General features: G+C 43.4%; 1 protein-coding gene across 1 annotated transcript in view; it reads right to left on the minus strand.

Annotated features, from left to right (window-relative positions):
* Nucleotides 1–24725, minus strand: part of LOC138616194 (A-kinase anchor protein 13) — a 102106-nt gene that overhangs the window by 50142 nt on the left and 27239 nt on the right. The window contains exons 4-9 of the mRNA XM_069690333.1: nucleotides 21892–22055; nucleotides 21172–21343; nucleotides 15063–15246; nucleotides 13159–13354; nucleotides 10741–12889; nucleotides 9302–9387 (exon numbers count right to left, since the gene is read on the minus strand). Coding sequence (XP_069546434.1) covers nucleotides 9302–9387; nucleotides 10741–12889; nucleotides 13159–13354; nucleotides 15063–15246; nucleotides 21172–21343; nucleotides 21892–22055 — 2951 coding nt within the window. The remainder of the gene's footprint in view (nucleotides 1–9301; nucleotides 9388–10740; nucleotides 12890–13158; nucleotides 13355–15062; nucleotides 15247–21171; nucleotides 21344–21891; nucleotides 22056–24725) is intronic.

The raw sequence follows: 24725 nt of genomic DNA on the forward strand, positions 1-24725 counted from the left end.
GGTCAACAGGCTTTAGCACCACTCCTTTAAACTTGGCTGTGTAAGACTTGTACAAAGGAACATCCAGACACAGTAGAAACAGGTGCCTAATCAAAAAGGCCACAACCTTTCATCTGAAGGAGAAATTGGTGCAATGAGACAAAAGCTGCTGTCTCACCACAGGCCACCAAACCTGCTCACTGTATGCTGCAAAGGCACAAACTGTGTGAATGCTGTCGTCCTCTGGTTCATTATTACAACTGACCTCGTTTCTGTGCTGCTGAGAAGCACTTGAATGAAGACGACTATCCTCACTGTGAGGTGAAGAGTTTACCGAGGATATAATACGTATCATCTAACTGAATGAGGTCAGGGATCAAATTAGCTAAAGTAAGTCATCACTGGTGTCTGCAGCCTTTTAATCTCAATGTAAACACTTACATGCTCAGAGTTAGATGACATCGATGCCAAGAAACACGAAAAGCAAGTAAATATTGAGGAATTGAACCTGAACATTGATCATTAACCAACATGTTTTGTTTACACCGTGGTGAGTTTTGGCGCACAATATACTGTATGTCATATGGCGGTCAATGCTGATTGGTTGAAGGCTGCTCCAGTTGTTTCATAATGAACCGGATGTCTACGCACAGGATGCAACAAATGGAAATACATCTCAATGGAGTGTCACCATGCCAAGATATCCACAATGCAATTTTTGGTCTTAATGCCAGATTCCATATCATAAAAACAGAGACCGCAACAAAGAGAGAGGATCAGATGTCAAAACTAAACTATACTTAATACACAGCAGCTATTGAGAAGACAGAGAGCAGAGACCGAAACAAAGAAGAGACAAGTCAAGAGGTTAAATACAAAAACTCAAAGACATAACAGCGAGGAGGATAAGTGAGTCCCATCCAACCAGCAAGGTCAACTCCCCCGAACGCTTAGAGGCAAGGTGGTTCAGCTAAAAAAACTAACCTCTGCTGTCCCAGTGCACTCAGCTGACGAGCCCATTGAGACCCAGAGAAACACTGAGCTCTGTTGTCCAGGCCTGGGAGCGGTGAGCGTGTGAGCATTTAAAAGTACCCACTGTGATCTTTCTGCATTCCTTCAAAACACACTGACAACTACTCACGTACCAACTGGCACCACGTACAGGCACGTACATCAGCCAACAGAGCTGCATGCACTAACCCACATTACAAACACTTACTTATTCTCCTTTTTTTCTACCTCATCAAGTCTCACATGCACACATCAAAATCCAACCCGCACACATCAAAATCCAACCCACACACACACACACACACACACACACACACACACACACACACACACACACACACACACACACACACACACACACAGACACACAGATGCATACACAGAACACGCAGGCTTTTTCTTTTCACACAGCTGTGTTCAGATATCAAACAGAGCCCGCCGAGAGAGAACAAACACTCTGACGAGGAAAGATTAGCTGGTCACAGAGGGCGCCAGCGCACACACACACACACACACACACACACACACACACACACACACACACACACACACACACACACACACACACACACACACACACACACACACACACACACACAGACAAACACATGCATAAATGTATGTTCGGGTCAGAAGTAAATGACTGCCAGTGATTGCACCAAATTAAAAGGCTACATGGGATGACCACCGAGCAGAGCGGTGACAACAGAACTTGAGAAACAGAAACAAAGTATTCAGAATAAAAGACAGATTCAAGTTGAAATAAAGAAAGCAGCAGCAGCTTTACGGCTTTTACGGGACTGTTTACCCACCAGAACTACTTTTGTGTGCTTTGCCACTGATTATAGAATAAAGTGAACTCTGAGGCAGGAAGTGGATACTTCTCAGAGGAAGAAAACACACAGCACAGTACAGGTATGTGGGAATACCTGCTGTTAATGCATGTTATACAGCGTATTTATTAGTCACGTGTTTCCTTCAGTTAGGGAGTGTGTTAGTGCAAAAAGCATGAACTTAAAACAATAAAAAAAAATACCGTTCAATTTGAATCAAACAGAAGCCTCTCCGGTTCAACTTTTCCTTTCAACTCATAACTTCTCATTCAGTTTAATGATGCCTGTTACAGAGCACCTCTGACGCTGTCACCAAAAGTCAGTGATTTGCAAATGTTTCAAGCGTTTTTGGATTCCTTCATCCAGAAAAGCTTCTACTCAAGGTAAACAATTAACTACCGTAAAATGTAGTGACCGTAAACATTCGGAGAAACAAACAGGGAGGTAAACAGGCAGAGGCACATCAAAAACAGACTTATTTTTTCATAACAGAAGCGAGCGGGGTTGGACGTGTAGTAGGTGAGGAGGTTGGTGTGTTTTGTTCAATACAAACCAAGAGCCAAAAGGCAGCCTCTCATTTAACCGGGAAGCGAGTCACACATTTTATCAAACAAGTGTCCAAGCCTGCAAAACAGTCAGACAGCGAGGAACCGATCCCCGTCTGAAAGCTGGCAGTGAAAAATATGAACAGCTCAGTGCATAGCTGGATTGTCGGGGGACTCTAAACTGTACCCAGTAAAAACACATCTGGTTTAAAAATGAAAAGGCGGGCTGGTGTGTGTGTGTGTGTGTGTGTGTGTGTGTGTGTGTGTGTGTGTGTGTGTGTGTGTGTGTGTGTGTGTGTGTGTGTGTGTGTGTGTGTGTGTGTGTGTTTAGGACTTGGACTGCTGCCTTGTTTCTAAACAGGCCGGCAGCCATGGCCGACTGAATGACTGTTTCCAGCCAGGCAAGTGAACACAGTTTGATCCCTGAGGTCGGCTAGCAGCAGACCTGCGGATGAGGCTATTCTCTGATGCTCCTTGGAAATGATGACTCTGACTGAAGGACTATCTATTGAGAATGCGTTCTTTCAAAATAAACTTTATAAAGACATGAACATTATTAGCAAACCGGTCAAGAGAAGCGAGTGCCGAAAGAAGGAAGAAAAAGATTTGGAGAGATAATTGTTGTGCCTGTTTGGAGTTGATGTTTGCCATCTATCTGCCAAACCAAGTGTTTATACACATGTATATACTGTAAGGATAGTTAGTATAAAGGCTTATTCACAGTTACTGTACTCTGTAAGTGGACTGATGATGTGTTGTGTGACTCCAGGCCAGCAGAGATGCTGGGATGTGAAATGGAATGAAGTCATTTGGCCGAGTGCCTGTTTCCATCCGGGGCCAGAGGAAACCGTTAGCCCGGCTCTGCCTTTTTCCCACACCATCATATCTCTCTCCCTTTCTCCGCTCACCTCTGTCTCTCTTTCTCACTCACACTCACACACACGCTCTCTCACACTCACACTCACACACACACGGACACTTGCTATTTCACCCCCTCAGGTGAAAAGCGGAGCTGACGTTCAGAACGAGTTTAGAAAGTGACAATAGACTAAAGAGAGGTGTTACATTTACCACAGCACTCCTCTTCATAGATATTCTCCAGCTCTTGCCCTCCTTCTGGATGTCACAAGCAGTAGACAGTGCAACAGTCAACATCACCGCTGCTATGTTGTTCATAGTTTAGTTTATGCATGATAATTAACAGTTCAGACATCAGGGAGCGCTTATTAGTTTATGTTATAAGAAATACTGTATTGTTGCTTTGATTCATTGGCTTAGTTTGAATTATTCCTTGTTTTGTTTATAGCTACCAGCTAATATAGGCTACATTCAGTGGAGATTAATTTAGTTCTGTCTTCTTTGTTGTTCACATTTTAAATTGGGAAGCTGATTATTTAACTATCATTGTCCAACAACTCCTATTTACGTAGTTCCAGTGATGATTTTTGACTTTATTTGATAGCAAATACAGCTTTGATTGGTTGAAATAGCCTTTCAGTTACCAATATTTGGTCACTTTCACATTGAACAAAGTGAGATTTTGACGTGGTTTTAGCGCAAAGGTATTAAAGGGTTTATCTTGAGATATTTCTATTCTGTCCAAAAGGGGGAGTGCCCTCCTGACAGACTAACTTTGCCATAACACTTGTATTTAAAACGACTGGAGGACATTATATTGCAATCAGACTTACATGTAACAGTCCAGTTGTGCAGATTACAGATCATTTTGATCCAACTATGTGCCTATGGATGGAAATTTGTCTGTATTGAATTGAGATGAATGATAATTGATAATTACTTAAATTAGACCCGAACTTGTTGATCAGCAGTCAACAGGACAACAGGCCAGAAGAAAACTCTACAGTGGAAAAATGTCATGAAGGCTTCTTGTGGTGAAGGTGTATGTGTGGTGAAGGGAAAGTGCCATTTGGGCTTTAAATAGCACAATGTTTGGGTGCTGTAAATATCCCAGTTAGAAAGATTGCACTTGAGATGGTTTGACACAGAACCTTTATGGTAACAGCACCAGGACCTCTGAGAGAGAGGAATTACAGAATGACAAGGATTTTATATTCTGTTTGAGTCCTACAGTTTGTCAGACAAGTGCCTGTCGTGCTGACCAAATAACCCCGCAAAGACTTTTCAACTGTCTGAGCATCATTAAGTTTCATACCCAATTATTCCACAGCGATGGATGGAGTGCAGGCATCCGTCTTGGTGTCACATAACAGCGTACCCAATGCAGCGTACATCCAGAAACCGCACTCCACCCCGAAATAATCAGTACTCTGTGTCTGGAGGGCCACTAGCAACAAGCATGCAATCATCTCCCAGGGTGCAACACAACGAAAGCCGTCACAACATCTCCAGCAGACGAGTACAGGTTTGCCGAAGCCTGTCGGAGCACTTTGTCACATTTATTATGCTTTGCTTAAGAAATATCTTTTTTTCTGAAGAGCTATTTAAGAGCAAGTGTGATCAGGCCTTAAAAACCAACCTGTCTGAGGAACTTAAGCTGCTGAATCACTTCATGAAATCTCCCTTTAATGGACCCAATTTCATGTAATAATATCACTAATTATCTTTGACCTGACTTTTATGGATTACTTTCATGAATTAAGTCCTGCTTTCATAAGTCCTACCTTGCTTTTATGTTTTTTTCCATTCTATTTTATCTGTCTGGAGGACTTAACAGGTCTGTTTTCAAAGCTGCTGCTACAAAGACTGTCATTACTGCTGCAGCAGTGGTCATATCATACCAAACAACTTTTGAGTTTGAAAGTGCGGATTGGTAGCCTACCTTAATCAAAACCACATCTACAGCTCTTTCTCCTTTGGCACAGAGACTGTACCTCCGCTTGTGTCGCTCGTACATTTTCCTATAAATATCCAGAGCGGCTTTACTGAACAGAAGGTTACAAAATCCAGGAGAAACACTGTTGAGGAGAGCTGAAGCTGTCTGCTAAGCTTCACATCTGGCCACAGAAGCAGCCTTCCACCAGACTCCAGCTCAACTCCCTCCCTCCCTCCCTCCCGCCCTTTTCTTTTCCTCAGCCGTCTCTCAACTTCTCTTGACTCTGCCTGACTTTCCTGCTCTCTCTCTCTCTCTCTCTCTCTCTCTCTCTCTCTCTCTCCCTCTCTCTTCCTCCCTCCCTCCCTCCCTCTCTTCCCCTCCCTCCCACTCTCTCTCCCTCTCCCTCTTTCCCTCCCTCTCGCCCTCTCCCTCCCTCTCTCCCTCTTTCCCTCCCTTCCTCCCTCGCCCTCTCCCTCCCTCTCCCTCTTTCCCTCCCTCCCTCTCGCCCTCTCCCTCTCCCTCTCAGTGAGACTGTGAATGCCTCTCTCACCCTGTGAATCAGCCATCCAAACTACTACATTGTTATAGTATGACAGATGACAGTGGGGCATTATTACTTCAGTTAATGTGATTCAATCATCACAATTGATGCTGCTGAGATTCAGCACCACCTGCTGGACCAGCGTGTACGTGAGGCCACCTGTGGAGCCTGCTGGGTGTGACTGCACCCTTTTCAGGTGACACATCGCACAACAGATTTCTGCCCCCGTGTGATGTACAGTTTATTATGTCCAGGCCTAAGTGGTGTGGATGAAATGAATAAAATATCACAAAATCCGTAGATTATAAGATTTTACTATCTATCTATCTATCTATCTATCTATCTATCTATCTATCTATCTATCTATCTATCTATCTATCTATCTATCTATCTATCTATCTTTGTGTGTGTGTGTGTGTGTGTGTGTGTGTGTGTGTGTGTGTGTGTGTGTGTGTGTGTGTGCGTGCGTGCGTGCGCGCAAAATCTAAACTGATAAGATAATATCATAAATGATGCAATGTTGGTGAATCTTCAAAATCACGAATTATTCCTCACTGAATTTTAATTTATTGATTAATCTTATTCTCCCCCCAAAAAAAGCTCAAAGACAATATTTTTTTTCTCCAAGATGCTCAGGTTCCTGTGGTTCAGCAGTGATCCATACAGGAAGCACCGAGGGCCTTGATATGCTTGAAGAAGAGCACACATACAAACAACAGGGAGGAAAAGGAAAGCACACAGGTTTTGTGCAGATGGTAAAATGTTAGCATACCCTCACAGCTATGCAGCCTCAAAAAAAGTAATTGAGCAAAAGAAATGAAAAGAACCTTATACTGTCAGTATGAATGGCTCTCCCTGGCAGTCAAAGATACAAATGCACCTGAGCAAGGAAATGGAAATGTGCTGCTCCTCTACAACTCCTCAGGACAGCAGCTGGGCAAATAACCCATGAATATTTTACCAATTCTTTGTCCCTTGATTTCTTATAGTCACATGTCGGTAATGCTGCTTTATTAAAATAAACAATGCAAAACAATAATTTTAGCTGCGATTTGAAATAGGATAAATTGCAAATACAAGTGATAAAGTTGTGTCCCCACCAGTTTGGGACAGCACACTGAGGGTGAGCACCTTCTGATTGGTATTTAGATCCATGTAAACGTGTGGCAGTCCCTGGAGTTTGTGGGCTGTCCCTGATATGAGAACAGCCAATAGCAGCCACAAACCATTTAAGGTCCCCCCACACATCCAAACTCTGACCTTCACAGAGCACCAGGTGTTTCAATATTCAAGGAGACAACGTTAAACCAAACAGACCACAATTCTTGTACTTTTTACTCCACTACATTTGTCAGTTACAGTTTTACATGCTTTTTCTGTCCAATAAAAACTATGCATCTCCAAAATTTGTGATTTTGAATTTGAATTTTTCTGATAAACTAAAAGGTTTGATTTTTCTTCGTGGGCTGAGAAAATTATTCTACTTTTCAAGCTAAATAAACAATTTTAAAATCATTGATGTGCTTGATTACTGGAGATTCAACTAACCAAAAGTGGCCAAAGTCATTGAAATAAGCACCACATTAAATAACTACAACACTAAAATGCACATTAATGCAACATCACATATAACAGTAAAACACTGACAGGGAGCATTTCCTGCATAGTGTGTACTTTCACCTTTGAATGTACCTAAAATGCAGGACTTTTACTTGAAGTGGAGTGTTTTAACAGGTATAATTTGTACTTTTACTTAAGTAAAGGACATGAATACTTCGTCCAGCACTGACTAAACTGGAACTAAAATATGAAATGTAAACAAAGTCTCGCATGCTGAATCATCCAGGACTAAATGATCTGCTGTCTCGACACCCTCTTTCTGATTTTAATTACTTCAGTAACCTCTCAGTTCACGCAGCTAGTCGTTGCTGCTGTCATTTAGAGTCTCTTATCCCGTCAGAAGTTTAATCCACTATGTATACTTTATGTACACTTTTCATTAGTTTTTTTTTCATTTCAATTTGTACATTATTTCATGTATTATTACGTATTTTAGGCTTCATATTACTTCAATCGTTCTGGCTGATTATTTTGGTTGCTCAATTCATTATTATTGCTATAAATGCATCACACACCTTGCATCTAAATATTACTACAATTGTAACAGTATAAACTAAAACGCTAAAGAGAAGTTCTCGGGCTCGTGAACGGTCCATTCTTCACCTCAACTCTTACTGCAGTTTGTTCAACACTAGCATGACTCCAAATTTCCTGCCCGTCATCATCATCATCATTATATTTCATCAGGATCAAATAGCAGGTCGTTAAACTGGTCAAGAAGACACGCTCCAGCGATGCCTTTGAGGTTACATCTCCCTCTGCTGGCGACCCCGCCACCCTGCACGCTGTGTGTGCTCCACATCCTCCTGCAGTCAAACATCTGGCATTCAAAACAAGCCAGTGACCTAAACCGCAACCCAGGAATAAGCAGAGCCACTCCAGTCTATGGCTGCGGAGGAATTCTGTTAGTCAGCAACATTTCAGCGCAAAGCCTCATCTACTGAAGATCGCATCCATGTGCTCAGTGGCTGAGCTGATAGAGTAAATGAACTGTGTCACAAGTCTCCCACAGCACACAGGAGGCAGGGAGAACTAGTCATATGTATAGGTCTTCCTTAAACACACTTCAGCAGGTGATTTATATTCCTTGCTGAATCACTGAACCCACCAAAAATATATAAAAAAAACTGACAAAGCTGCAAGACTTTATTCAAAGGGAATAATGCTCCAGAAAGCTTTTTTCCTGAAACTCTGCAAATATCTAGTTGGCACGTCAAGCTGCTTGTAAGAAAATCCTGCCTTTCCTTCTTCCCTCAAACGTTTGGCGTACTTTTCTTTACTGGAGATATTTTTGCAATCCCTGCTGTGCAATCTCCTTTTAAAAGAAGATTTGAGTTTTAATAAAAAAAATGCTAACCACGGTCACAGATCAAATAACAGAAAAGAACGTTCCTGCAATAATAAGCTGTGAATACTGTCGCCACACTTACACTAAAACAAGCTGGTAACAAAAGGAGCCTGGTGGAGTTTTCTTGCACATGGACTGCATGTATCTTTTCATTCACATTTCTTATGAGATAATATTCTGTCGTGCAGACAAAAAGGGCAAACTTAACTTTTCCTTGAATCTACAGATGCATGGCTACAACAAACTCTGGTGTCACCAGGTCGTGCTGATATAGTGCAGAAACTTGTCAGTTTGCTGTATTCAGACTCTCAGGATGCTAAAATCTGTTCTTGAGCCCATTCTTTGACTGCACTAACAGACAGCGACAATGATTGTTCAACATCTATACTTACTGTACGTGTGTGACAACCTCCACTGTCAGTATAATCCAATTATTATGCATATTTATTAGTCTGCAACCAGTATTGACCTTGGCTGCATGTTTGTTCAGAACATCTTCCTGCCAAAAGTCACTTTGGCTGTTTCAGAGCATTGAACAGTGACTCATCTTCGGCTCATGTTAATCAAACCCACATCGACAACAAGGCACAGCGCGACAGCTGACAGCTACAGTAGAGACTTAAAACGTACCGTGGGGACATCCGTTCCCTCTGTTGGGCCATTTTCTTCCTCCCCTGCTTCACTGCCAGCGTCTTCAGACCGGAAGACATCCACCTCTGGAGACAGCACGCACAACACAAGGCAATCAGTCCAATGGCAGAACTTGTGATCTGCAGATACATTGATGAGTTACAGCCTCTATACAACAGTGAAGTAGCAGCTTGTGTCTGTTTTTATTTACGATTAAAAGTTTCCTGAAAGGCAAATTTCCCACAGGGACAATCACCATGTGAATGTAAAAGAGTTAATCACTCTTTGATGATTAAAAACAGAGACATAATGGTCTAAGTTTTTTGGTACTATATAATTATGAGGTGGATTAGAGGGGATTTCTGTCTTGGTATAATTATGTAAGTCAACATGACTTGATGGATGTTAGAGGAAGTGGAAAAGTCGCTCCATGAAAAAAGAAGAACTGACTGTTTTGTTTTTAAAGCCTCACGGAGAATCAGATGAAATATTCACGGCTTTTTAGTCAAACTTTGAAACAGCACAAAGCTCGTCTGTGATCTTCCATGATGTTACCTGATGCTCCTCCTCTGTCGTGCTGTAAATACATCCCCTGATTCATAATGACACCCCGCTCTCCATGTGACGCACAGCAGTAACCTCGCCCTTGACCTCTCTTTATTGGACTTGGGTCCAGCACAATTATTTCTGATGAGTGAAAATTGCCAACAGAGGAGTGCTTGAGGTTCACTTCAAGAGCAGGTCTCACTTCCTGCTTCGTGCTCTCATCAGCTGCCTTGAGTGTGTTTGTTCTACAGAACCCAGCCTTCTAGCGCTGCATCTGAGACTTTGGTCACATGCACTGGCAATGTGACTGCTGACTTATACTGGAGCCAGAATGTGCATGAGTGCATGTAAGATAGACCAACACTGAACATATGAATATGAAGAGCATCAGACTAATCGTGGCCTAAGGTATCAGAGATACAAACAGGCTCAGTATTTACATAACATGTCACAACGCATCCCAGTTTTTCAGCATGAAGTGACGTGGCAAAATAACTGCCAATGTCAAACTTTCGGCAAAGTGTTTTGAAATGACATATTTTTAGAAATAGAATAATTACAGCCTACTAATGACTCAATGCTAAAATCCTCATTAAAGGACAGTTAGCCCCCAAAAAAGCATAAATAGTGAGCAAAACATGTCGTGACAACAGCAATATATCACAACAAGATGTCACACAAAAGCTAAAAACCTCTGCGAGCCCAATTACGGCGAGCTACATGGCATTTAACTTTGCAGAGCTGTTGCCATTAATCACCAGAGGAGGACTGAATCTGATGCAGCATATTTTCTTAGGAATAAGACTTTGACAAACATATTGCCCGGTGATGTACGAGTGTGTGAAAGTGGAGTACACCTGATCAGCGACCGGGATTAATCCGTGTTTACCCACCTTGATTCGCACTGCCGCAGCTCTCCGAGGCTCCGTCCACCGCGTCAGGAGTTTTTGGAGTTTCAGTTGTCGAATCTTCACTGTGAGGTTCTGCGGCGGCTTCGCTGTTTGGAGAAGGCGGTTCTACTTCCAGAGAATTTCCATCTGCACTGTTTGAAATGACATCCTGGGATGGGGACGCATCAGGTGACCTCTCGCTTGCTGTCATCTCTGAATTAACCTGCTGTAGGTCTAACTGAAGGTCTCCACTCTCAGATTTATCACTGGCTTCTATCCGCTGAACATCCTCTTCCTCAACTGGGTGTGTGTCTTTGCTCTCTTCTGCGACAGATGGATCACATAGACCGCTACTGGCCAACTCGGATGCAGACTGTTCAATCTCTACATTCAGGTCCGCACTGTTGGGTTCTCCTGTTTCACTTTCATCGACCTTCCCTGTTGGGGCGTCCTCGCTCTCTGGGTCTAACGACAGATCCTCTGTGGAAGGTTCTGGGCCGAGTTTCTCTGTTCCCTCAGGGTTCAAAGCCTCCATTGTCTGGAGGCCGGGTGACAGTTGTGATCCGGGCTCAGTGCCATCCTGGTCGCAGTCTGCACTGACAGCGTCAGGCTCCAAGGAGAGCCCTGCGTCCATAGTTTCAACGGGTTTTAGATCATCTGCATCCTCAAACTCTAATTCTGTTGAGGTCAGTTCTGCTAACTCGGTTTGAAGAGAGTCCCGATCCTCCATTGTGCCACTTTCCTGAGTGTTGTGGAATATTTCAGTCATAGAGCTTCCAACTGATCTGAAACTGCAATCGTCATCACTGGAGAGGCCCTGTGCCGTGCCGGGATCACCGTCAGCGAGGCTTTCAGAGGGCATCTTTTCAGGTGATAGCTCACAGTTACACGAATCAGTCTGTGTATCGACCGCGGAGCTGCCATTAGTCAGATTATCAGCTGCATTGTCAGGTTCATCCATAGGCAAACTGGTGCTTTCAATACCGTCTCCAGAAGGTTCAGCTCCGTCTTCACCGCTCACTGCTCCAGTAGAATTCCCAGAATGACAACCAGTTTCTGGAGCCGAGCCCCTCTGCTGCTCTGCAGCGTAATCCCTACCAGCTGTTTCCTGGTTTTGTTCGGGGCTGTTTATGTCTGGAGGAGGTTCCCCCTCATGGAGGCCTTCTATCAAGAGAGGTGGAACAGCAGATTCAGGCTCCTCGATTACATCACCGCAGTCTATCAGCGATGGGTTGGGGAGGTCCCTTGGGGTTGATACGGGGTTTGTTAACCCTTCAATGTCTACCTTCTCGTCGTCTGAACAGAGTCCGTCACAGAGCTCCTGGCCAAGTTTCATTTCTTCTTTCCCGACATCATCTCCTTTCCGAGAGCAGTCCTTAATTTCAGAGTCGGAAGTGTCTGAAACCTCGGATGACGGAGACTGGCCCATGACTGAAGCTTTCGTGTCCCCGCTGGCCGTTATTAGGTCTGTTGACTCTGAGTTGGTCTCCTCCTCCTCCTCCTCCTCCTCCTTCTCCTCGTCCTTCTCCTCCTCCTTCTCCTCCTCTTCCTCCTCCTCCTCCCTCCTCCTGGCTGCGCTGTCCTCGGCTTCCTGCTCAAATCTGTCTTCTCCCTCCTCGGCCTCCTGTCCTTCCCGGATCACAGCCTCTCCTCTATCAGTTTCCTCTGCCTGTTTACCACAGCCCGCTGCTGGGAGGATTCCCACATTGACGCTTTCCCCTTCAGCCTCACTCTGTGCTCCTTCACCCCTATCACACGGACTCAAACTCCGGGTGGAAACACCAGGCTGCTCCCTTCCCTCCTCCTCCTCCGTTCGGCAGTAATCTCTCCCAGAGTTTGAACTGGGACACACCCTGTCCTCTGGGGGGCCGAGGCCATGCTCCTGGGGGTGTACTTCTGATGTTGGAGTACTCACAGGCGAACTCCGGTCTTTCTCTGCATTCCCAGTCTCACTGTGCCCACAGTCAACAGTGTCGCTGCTTTCCACTGGGCAGTTTTCTACCCGTCTCCCTTCAGTTGTTGTATCCGGGCACTCTGACGCCGTAGCAGGTTGCTGGAGTCGCTCCAGACAGGTTACCTCCGTTTGTACACCTTCACAACATTCAGCAGCGGTGTGCAGAGAATCAAACTGCAGCTCCAGTACAGAAACTCCCTGCAGAATACAGAAAAAGAGGAGGATAAGAGTTGGCTTTCCCTTCAGAGAACCCAAAAGAGCTGTTCTCTGCTTCTTATCAAGAGCCAACTGTGTGATTGCATAAGGTGTTCCACTGGTTATACAAACAAAGCTTGAAGGTTAAAAAAAACCAGGGCAGTGAAAAGACAAACAATCCAACAATGTTGAGCAGCAGCTGAGCTCCTGGACGAAGCCAACACGAGCAGAGATACCTACCGTGCGAAAGAGGGCAAGGTGGAATGACTCACCTTGGCATGAAGATGGCATATCATGTGCAGCAGCTGCCCCACGCTCTCCTGAAGGGTCGGCGTGTCGCGGCCAGGGTGGATGCTCAGCGTCAGAGAGTGCGTGTTCAGCCTGGGAAGGTGGCAAAATACCCGAGCGTCCGTGGAATCCGGCAGGAACGTCTCCGTCCCTTTGTCCGTCTCTGCGTTCGTCTCAGCCCTGTCGAAGAATAAACACTTAGATCATCCCGAAGGGTGTGCGGCGTGATTGGCTAACGCAGCACAGAACTGCTTTCAAGAGGTTTTTAACAGTGATGTCAGCGGGTCCACAACTTTTTCTTCAAAAATCCACAAAGCTTTGCTTAATTTTAAAACACCAGATCAGAAAAAAAAAAAAAAAAAAACAGCAGTCAAATACTGAGGTTGCAATGTTAGTGTATTCTAGCATGTTTATAAGCAACCTATAAAGATTCTGCCAAGTAGTTAAGTAGCTAGAAAATGTTAAGAAGTTCCAGACGCTGTGGGCAGTCCAACAGAAATGATACTTTCCTTCCCAGTAGTAAGACACACCAAACCTAAGTACCACTTCTAGTTGATAAGCTTTCCAAGAAACCTTCTCTCCCTCTTTTGTGTCAAGTGTTGAAGGTATGTGCTGTGTTTTATTCCCCATAAAGATAGTGCTGTACAGGGGAAACACTGTTTGCGTAATCGTGGGTGGGTTGCTCTAGCTGCGAGGCCCGGTGGCTGAGGTCACCAGCCAGGCTGCGAGTGACTTCACTTTTCATGAGGGAAATGTAATTACCGACACATAAAGAGAGCGATGGAGGTTGTAAAGCAGCTTCAGCGCGCGCTTGGCAACAGGGAAGCTCGCTAAGTGCTGGTTGTCTTTCAGCTTGTGGCATCTTCATTTTGAGTTAAATGAAAACTGTTCAGCAACAAATGAGCAGAGTGCTATGAAGACATAAAAGGAGTCCATTTCCTCTTTGAGTTGTGTGTCAGACCATTTGCTAAAAAAACTGTTTTTTTGCCTCTGCCATTTAATGTTTCACTATAAAGGATTTGACCTCACTAGTCATTCAGAAAAGAGGCATTATTAGGGATAATATCTGACAACTCCTAACAAAACACATATATAGCCTTGCCATTAAAGTCTGCAGAGACAGCGCTGCGGTGTGTTTGGAAAGGTGTAACAACAGGTCAGCGGACACTGAACCGAGGCTTTGTGTTGCAGAATAGTTTCCCATCACTCTGGATTCCCTGGGAACAATACTGGCAGCCCACAACTTTTCAATTTGCCCTCAGCTATCCGACTGCAACTGAGAGTGCGAGGCTTCGTGGTGATGTTCTTTGAATACTTCTATTGTTCTGCTGAAGACAACAGACAAATAACATTGCTATAGAAGAAGGAGGAACCACTCCTCTGATATATTGACATACGACTGTTTGCACAGGGAAGAGGGCAATGTTCATTTTCTCAGTGGCAGCTCTGACACTTTGGAACAGCCTCCCACATCAACAGCTTCACTACCAGTGTTCACATTATGAGTCAAAACTTCTACTTTTAATGACATTTTGAGATTAAGCCGTATTTAATTGTATTTCTATTTTATCTTGAGCATTATTTATTGATCATGTGTTGTTTTGGCTTAATGTTGTTTTCCATTTAGTTTTACTGCTCATCTGGTGTTTAATGGATTACATGTTTCAAGTCAATTGTTGTTTTCAATGTTGTGCAGAACTTTTGCAGGATTTAAATGTGCTATGTAGTTAAAACAGGCTTCATAGGTGCTGAAACTCAGAGCTAATATCACTGATGCCATGTGAGGATATCATGGACAAACTGTCTGAGAAAGAGCATTTTAAATAACTTTGACTTGAATTACACAAAACTTGAAAACAACTTTCCTTTAACTGTACAAATGACTCACGTTATAAGGAGCTCATGGATGCATCTGTGTCCTCGTAAATCCGCAACAGCGGACGGGGTGTGGCCTTGTCTGTTGGCCAATCGCAGGGCTTCTCGGGCTCCTGGCTGCTGCAGCAGGAAGTGCGTAACCCGTTGGAGACCTCGACGTGCTGAGAAATGCAGCAGAGTTTCCTGAGGGTTCAGGTCTGAGGAAGAGACGAAGAACAGATACCGAAATAAATACTGAGGGAACAAAAAAAGAGAGAACGACAGAAGAGTGCAGTAGCCCAGGCAGCCAATTTGTGGTGTACTAGCCGACATACCATCACTTGGCGGCAGCTTGGCAACACCACAGTGCTGCCTAATTAAACCATTACAGGATCCACAGTGACCAAACAAACAAAAGACCTTTACACATTTACAGACTGATCAAACCACAGCTTGTCTCTGTCCTCAACAGATGATCAATGATGGTATTTTAACTAACTTTAAACCGGCCTCTTTTTTGTGCATGAAATTACAGAATAAATGAAGTTTTTGATGTTCAGTGAGTGTGGAAAAGGCTCCAAAGCAGCAGCATGTGATAATAAAACAAAGAAATGAGAGCAACAATAATAATGCCACTGACTAAATCAAACTGCACCACTTCATTCAGCAGAGGTGAGCTGCAAACAAGTGCTTCACACTCCCGTTTTTAAATTAAGTCCATTATTGGCCCGATATATCAGCCCAACTCCTAATAACGCCATCAAACACAGAAACCCTCCCCCTTCACACATTCACAAAGACAATAACTGAGATTCATGGACACACACACACACACACACACACACACACACACACACACACACACACACACACACACACACACACACACACACCTCCATCTCCCTGCCAAAGCAACAGGTTGCCCGCAAGGCTCCCTCCAGCGTTAAAGCCAGGCTGAGTGCCTGTTGGCTATTCCAGAGATCTCCTCATCTCAAGCTGAATCTGTGTAATTAAATATCCCTCTGTGTTTGCTAAAAAATATTATGAAAACATCTCTGGGTCTACAGGACTCTCCCTAACTTTTCTGCTAATATTAATCTCTTTTACCGCACCATTTATTGTTCATTTAAATAGGGCTGGCTGATATAATAATGCCTTGTTTAAATGAGAAGGAAATCAAATCCTGGAGGGCAATAAATGATAAATTCACAATGAAAAGCAGGATATACAGAACATTGGAGAAATAAAAAAAAAATTAATAAGTAAAACCTGACAAATTAAAACACAAGACAACATTGCAAACTTGCTGGTTCAATATGGGCCTCAGTGCCCAGATGTCTCGTAATGCAGAGTCAGTAAACTGCACATAGGATGTTTATGAAACCAGCTGGACTGTAATTATTTATAGCGGCAGAATCTAACTCGATATTTATTCTCTAGCTTTCATTTGTCACTGCCTATGAGCAGAGGATTTTCTAGCTGCAGTGCCCATAAACAAAACCATATATTAACTTGAGCAAACGGGAAAAATGTTTTTTTTTTTTCATTAAGACACAGACAAGCAATTCTACATTGCAAATCCTCTTTTGATTTCTTTTCGGACTATCTAACTCTGCCCTGTGCAGATTTCAACATCAGGATATGATCAGTTTATGAAGAGTGAAGAAAAAACAAGTGAAAACTGCAGCAGAACAGCTCCACAATAATCATTAGGAGACATTTATAATGCTGATGGTGTCTGCTGATGAAAGGTTTCAGTCCATTTACCACGGGCCAGTCTGAACCAGCCCGCCCTGATGAACCTCAAGCTAATTGGTCAAATTTAATGCTCCACTTGGCCGGACTGGAATGCGAGGTGCCAAACAGCAGCAGGAAACACTTTGCTGCTGGGTTTGTTGGTGGCTCCTCAAAACTGGCTGCCATAACAGCCATGTAATTTTCATGCTACGAAAGTCAGCTGGGATGTACACGCAGTTAGAGCTACCTGCTGTGGTACTCGAAGCACCGACTCAAAGTGGTTTAACAGAATGTTTGGGCACTGTGAGCCAACAGAGCAGCTTCACTGCCTCTGGGTAGAGACCTGAGCTAGCTGGTTGCTAGTTACATTTGCTATTTATGTGTTATTCTTGTTTCTTCTAGTCAAATTATTCAGCATGATTGTTAGTCAGGAAACAAAACCCAAAAAACCTAACAATTCTTGAAGCCAAAGTGACAATTTGCTACCTTTGTCCAACATTCAAAACCCAAAGATATTCAATCTAAAATGGCATAAAACAAAGAAAGCTGCAAATCCTCACATTTAAGGAGCAAATAAAAATTGTTTTTTGTTTTTTTTTTGTTGTTTTTTGAAAGTTTTTTTTTTTATTGGTGCAGCTCTTAGGATGGCAATATCAGTCTGTCAGTTGGTCCACCACACTGATCTAGACTGAAACATCTAAAAAAAACTATTGGATGGATTGCTGTGAATCACAGAGGATTAATCCCTGACTCTTTCTCCATAATCACCATGTGGAATTGAGAGAAATCTGTTGACAACTATTGAAAAGCTTGCCATGACATTATTATCTGGTTTTCATCTAGCGCCATCATCAGGTCGAAAATGTAATTTGTGTGCAATACATGAGTCAAAAGATAAAATAACATTCCCATCAACCTTAGCTGAGCTTTATGTCTAGTCATAACTAGCAAATGTTTACGTTATAAAATGCTAAACTAAGATGGCTAACATGGTAACCATTTCATCTATAGAAGGATCAGCATGTTAACACACCTTCCTGTTGTGCATTAATGGAGCGCAGCAGTGATGAGCATCACACAAGGGGAAGGAATACTTTTCATACGAGTGGTCACAGAAACGCATGTAAGTCAGGTGTTAATGTTGATAAAGCGAATGAACTTGGAGTACTGACTCGTGAAAGATATTGCTATCTCTGAACTTTTTGTTTGCCTCACAGAGGTGCGAGTCTGGCTTAAGACTCTCAGTTGTATTTATGAATTATATAAATAAACAACCAATAAATTATATAAATGCTTCTGCTAGTTGACAATAGTAGACTTGAGTGGTTTTTATCGTTTGTTTTTCTTAAGGCTGCAAATCATTAAGTCACCTACTGAAATGTTACTGACCAACAACCCATAGACTCCAGATCAGTTCACGCTGAATGTAGTCACCTGTCCGAAACAGGTGAATCATTTGGGAATTGTCAGCCATTTTTAATTGCATGCATAGTTTTTCCAGGAGAAGAGAATTTCCCAGACGACGATAAATGGCCGGCTATGGTGAGCTCAGTGACTGCTGCGGGCGCACGGCGTGAAGGATGGCTGAGATAAACCGCCGTCACCTCCACCTATACCTCCGCTGCTATCCATCATCTGACAGATCTGATAAATGGAGAGCGCAGTTGCACTCGTCTTCCCTCCCCGCAGTTCACTGCAGCTCAGCGTCTTGTATTGAAGCGCTGACATATTGTGAAGCACAGCTTATTAGAGCGCACATCACTCACCACAGCTGGAAGGCGCCTTCCACATCAACATCATGACAACTGACTTCGATGCAAAGGAGCCTGTGTGTGTGTGTGTGTGTGTGTGTGTGTGTGTGTGTGTGTGTGTGTGTGTGTGTGTGTGTGTGTGTGTGTGTGTGTGTGTGTGTGTGTGTGTGTGTGTGTGTGTGTGTGTGTGTGTGTGTGTGTGTGTGTGTGTGTGTGTGTGTGTGTGTGTGTGTGTGTCCATCTTGATAAAAGGCTATTTTTCACTGTAACAAGTGGATCTTATCTAATCAGAAGGGAGGTCGTTGCTGGAAATTTGATTTGATGACTTCTCTTTTCAGACTCAAAACCAATAATGAATAAAACATTTCCATGAGGCTTTCAATCCCCACTATACTCTACTTCAGTGTTGTCAGCTCATTTTTTTGTAAGTTATGTCTAAAATCCTGCTGGTTCTGCTGGTTTGGTCTAATATCCAAATCCAAGTTAAACCACAAGCTATTATCTTAGCAATAGCCGGAGGCAGAGACAACGCTCTGACTGCTCCCAAAAGTCTTGTTTACGCTGTTTCACAGAGAGCAATTACCTCGCTGAGTTTATCATCCACATCAGCTCATTTGGTTTCCTTTAACTGATTAAAGTCATCAGAGTCAATGGCTGGAGAAAATCGGCGCTTTGATTTTAATAAAAGTGTTCATTTGTTTGCACCGACGTAGCTGTTTCTCACAACCCAAACTTCTGTCTGCCTGAGCTGCAGCACAGAGACACTCGGCTCTGTTTGTCCAGACTAATACCAGACTTAGATACACTGTAAGTCCACACGGAGAGGGGTTTTAGAGCCTGTAAATATACACAGACCACACTGACATCATCATGTTACTGTCATGGAAAAAAGATGCGCCTGGCCTCAATGTCAAGTAGAGAAAATGTATGTTCATTCACGTGTCGAGTAAAAATGATGGTTACAGTTTTGTTGCTGATGCCGATACATTTCTTTGGTACCTCCAACATTTTCATTTTAGCTGCTCCTCCAATCTGAGCTGGAGTTTGACTACAGTTCTTGGATTTGATATCCACAATTGTAATCAGGGCCGGGTTTGGGTCTCTCGGTACTTAATACATGCTGTCCGGACCAAACTGTATGTAAAATTGGATGTGGTCTCCGGGTCTGAAAAGTGAAGCCAATGTGGAAGTGCCTCAAAGTGTAATACCACTGAGAACCACGAGGGGCTGGCTCCAAAAAACTTCTGGCTCCAATAGATTGTCATTCAAAACCATCAACTTCTCTCATGAAATACAATTTTTTTTTTTTTTTTTTCATTCAGTCGATTGACTGGTTTGATTGACAGGCTGAGGTGCAGTCAGGTTTCCAGCATAGGTGGGCGGCCAGAGTGTCATTCGATTTTCGGTGAGATTCACCCTTTGCTCCTCCCCAGTGCCTCCGAATAAGATCACTTCTGGCTTCAATAAACCATGATGGCGACAGCAAAAATGACATACTCAAGGCTTCGAAATGGCAGTTTACTAACCAGTGGGTGACGATGGGTTGCCACATGGTCTAAACAGGTTGGGTGTCAAATCTGTAAATGTTTTTTCCAAACCGCCACACAAAAAAAAAAAATGGTGGATCTTTAGGTTTTTCTAAACACATATCAGCCAGTATCATCCGGCCTCTGTAGGATCTCTCTGTCACAGCTGTAGCCTTGTCTTGTGTTTACATTTCTGAGGGGATGCATGTCAGCTATTGCATAGCCTACAGCAGCTACATGCATAAGCACCCTTTCAACAAACTGACATGTTCGGGGAAGGGGGGTCGATGCCACAAGCCTCTGCTCATGTTTTGATCACATCCAAAATGGTGTGCCGGCAAAAGACCAAACAGAAACCACTTAAAAAAATAAAAGCCAATCCGTGTGCAGAAGTGAGCCGCTGCCTGGTACTTTATTAGCTGATCAAAAATCCACTTTCACTGAATCACGTGTTTCCAATTTGAAGAGAGAACTAAGAGTTTAGTGATATAAAACATACAAAGTACTTAATGGAAAGATTAGTTCGCTAATTCATTTTTAGAGACTGTATAGGTCGAACTGAAGCCGTACTTTAATGTCATGTCTTCCCCAAAAGATGTTTCATAACCAGTTTCAGACGAGAAACTTGATAACTTCAACATTCACACAGACAGGTCGTCTTCCAGTGTGGGTGTGGCCATTAACCCAAACATCAGCGCCCCCACTGTCGTACTGTAAAATGTGTTAAATGTATCCAACCGCCAGATTTGTGTACGAAGGTAGAACAAGAACTGGGATCACTTCCACCGACACACTGCAAAGCACTCACATACAGTACACACACAGAAACAGGAAACTGTATGTTACTTACATGCCCTTCTCTGCACTAATTATCGTGTCTCTCTTTAGTCAAGGGGAGCTGTTTTGAAAATGCTGCAACACAATGCTTTCCGTGATCAGTCTTAAAGTTTTATTGATATCTGTTTGACTTCAAGACAAACAGAAGTGCCATGTGTGTCATTGTGTGCTATGCAGCTGTAATTTGTGCGTATGTTTCTGCATCGGTGCAGAGACTTAATGTCTGACTCGCTTGCATTTCACTGTCAGGAAATTACACGTTACAAACAGTCCGCTGCCCTCCGACTCTCACCAGTTCTGCTGGTTAGTTTGTTCCCCAGTAGGCTCCATCTGGGAGGCAGGACGAGGTGGTGGAGGGCCAGCGCCAGGTTCTCGTCCAGACGCTCACACTCCTGCAGGGGGATCTGACACTCGTCCAGCAGCAGCGCCCCGTCCAGGCCGTCGGCCCGGCCCGCTGTGCTCACCTGTGTCGAGGGCAATTGCAGAGATGAGTCATGTTTTACAGAGGAGGAACCGAGGCTCAGTCAAATGAAATAACTCATTTTAAGATGCTCAGCCTAAGAGCATTAACCAAATGCCTATGAATGATGAAAGATTTCAACATGGGAAATCACATCCACATGCGTGTATCACCACTCGGCTCAATTTGGGGATGCGCCGTGTTCACAAAAAACAAATCAAGCTCAGATTTGAAAAGTGAAAAATGTTCCATTAGAGGCTTTAATTTTAAGTGCAAAAAAGTTATTTTATCTTGTCCTCCTCCTCGGCAAAGAAAACTCAATATTAAATTGCTCTAGGTTGATAAATTGTGGTGAAAAGAATTCATGAATTGAATACCAAAGACTGTCAGGCATTAGCCCTGTCAGGGAAGAAACAATAACACTGCAGTCTTTTGTTTCATTGTCACTCTGCCCACATTGTTATAGTCCTTGTAACCATTGGTAACCACTTTTCTCCTGGTCCGTGACAAGTGTCAGTCTGGAAAATGGAAATGAGTCGTCTTGCTGCTCACCAGGAACTGGGCCATGTCAAAAGCCAAATCCTGCACAAAGCTGAATCGGTGCTCGGCCAATGGAGCCACGCGACCCAGATGGTACTCTGGGTCCTCGAGGTCCTCGGGGATGCCTCGTGTGACTGAACACAAGGTGACCAGCACCGCCTCACAGCAGTCATGAGCTACAAGACAAAACAAGGAGGGACACAATCAGAAAGGGTGAGAAGAGAGTAGAAGGAGACAAAGGAGGTGACGTGTAGAGGACTAAACCGTTTACAGCATTTTTCACAGTGATAAGCAGGTTATATTCTGTATTATCAGCCTGTGTGCGCATTAGTAGCAAGCAGTTTGCTATGTGATGTATAAGCATTAACAGTTGGTAGCTAGATGCAGCGAGTAAGGTGAGAACGTTTAACAACAATGGCAAATAAAAGAACTGATATTAAATGTGAAAACTAGAATGACAGCTTCACGGTTGTACACCAACTAGTCTACTTCCAGTTTACAACCACGTCTGTCCACACTCATACATGTGGTGAGGACTTTGAAGGAATTTGTCCAGAGATTTTGATTGAACACAAAGTTGCAGCAATGACAGTAGACAATGTTTAAAATATGGATGTTGCTGCAAAGAAGCTACAAATTCTAAAAGGTGGATGCTTCACCCACATTTTCCCCGCGACAGCACATAAGATCTATAAAATCAGCACAGTTTCAAGGTGGACACCCAAGATTAGTGTCATCAATTCAGCATCCGACCAAATGTGAAATATGGTCACAATCTTCCCGTCTGTTCCTGAGTTATGGTGTTGAACAGTGGAAAGAAATGTGTTTTTGAGGTCACTGTGAAGTTGACCTTTGACCTTTTGGATATAAAATGCAATCACTTTTGTCCTATTGGGCATTTGTGAAAAATATGCCCACTAAAGTATTTTGTGAAGTCACAGTGACCATATAGTGATCAGTTCATCCTTGGGGGATGGACATGGGTTGACGGTGACCTTGAACTTTGACTCCCAAAACCTAATCAGTTCATACTTGAGTCTCAGTGAATGTTTCAGCCAAATTTGGAGAATTCAGACAAGTCACTGCCAAGACTTCACGTTCATTGACAGACATGGACAGACAACCCGATAACATAAAAAAATAATCATTAGGAGGCAAAAGATCTCAAAACCAAAGTAGATAATGACAAAGTAGAGCCCATTTGCTGCATTTGAAAATTTCACAGGTTTTTTGCACCCAAACTAATCTGATTCATAAACCTGTTTTCACCAGCTGACAATTTGACAAGTCTCAGCAGGAAAATACCAGGTGGAAATTTTAAATTTATGATTAACTCGATGAATAATTTCATTAAATAGCAGACTGCTTCAATTTCAGGGACCGTGTGTCGTGCATGCAGATTCCTTGTCACACTGTCATGGCTTCCTGGGACACATGAACAGAGTTACTAAGGAGTCAGACGTTCATGTTCTTAGCAACACGTGAGCTTTTTCTACAAAAACATACAGAAACTGAGGGCCGGAAGGTGAAGTTGACATTTTAGTTAAGTACCATAAAGTGGGTTTATTCGATTAATCTAATTATAAAGTCAAATATTTGATTATCAATTGATGAACTAAGTTGGTGTACACAGTACAATGTGCAGTAGTCATCTACAATAGATGGCAGACTTGCACCGCTAATTAATACAAATAAATCAGAATATTATTTCAATTAATGAAACATGTGTTCAATTTATCTGACTAATACCCACTCAGTCACAAATCAAACACGACCAGCTACAAATTAACAGCACAACATGTTATCAGTTAAATGAAAGTTTATGCAAATGACTTTTCAGCTGTCACAACAGAAAGAATGAACAAAGCGGACTCTAGTCGGCACACATGGCCGGTGTCAAATTACTCCGAGCGGGGACTGAAGGCTGCCGCTTTGTAAACACACGCAGCGCTGACAGACGCTCTGCTTCTAATTTAATGGGCATTACATGGCATTCTGCATTAATTTACTTCCTTCCTAAATGCCGAGTCAAACGTTGTGTACTCATTCTTCTTTCCACACAGAAATCAAGCAGAGCTGAGCGCCCGTGGCGTCCTCCGCATCTGCGACAAAACTCCTATCGGGTCAGACCCATTCATTTACCAAGCCTCCCGCCATGGAACTGCGTGTCAGTTTTGCATGTCTCCAGAAACGCAATCAGACGGCCACCGAGCAACTCCAGAAATGGCTCCAATGCCGAGCTCGGGGGCGTCTCGATCCGAGCCAAAGCAGTGATGGAGTGAGCCTGCAGCCATTTTCCCAGGACACCAGGGAATTCTGTCTGACCTTCTGGTCAGTCACAAGCTCGGTACTTTGGAGCTCAGAGCGGGCTGATGGAGGACGCAGTGAAGCAGAGCTAATCTGTTAGCAGAGTAACACCTCATCCCACCTCCCCACCCCAACCCCATCTCAGACGACTGCAATGCAGTCGAGCGCTTAACAAAGTAACACAGTTTATCATGTTCTGCCGTTTTTTCCTGTCTGGTAGACACTTGAGGAAAATAATGAGTTTACAATATGTTTCTGAAGATGGTATTATATCCTGCATTTTTCTAACATCCACGTTTGATACTCAGTAACCTTTGACCCTTCATCTCGGCGCTGCCTGTTGCTGCTCATTCATTCACCTCAGAGGGAAGTATCTCCGAGAAACAGCGGCGGCTAAATATGTTCAATTTTGCGAGTAGAAGTGGGCTAAGCTCCAGGAGCAGTGATGAATGAGCCAGACTCCAGAGAAGCTAAAGTGAGGGGATTTCTCTCTCTGCAAAACACAACAAATAGTTTTAAAATGAGGACAGTGGTAGTGG

This window comes from Brachyistius frenatus, unplaced genomic scaffold (assembly GCF_029030835.1).
Source record: "Brachyistius frenatus isolate BFR_SWC_R1_liver_20210118 unplaced genomic scaffold, ASM2903083v1 Contig_9, whole genome shotgun sequence".
NCBI lineage: Eukaryota > Metazoa > Chordata > Actinopteri > Embiotocidae > Brachyistius > Brachyistius frenatus.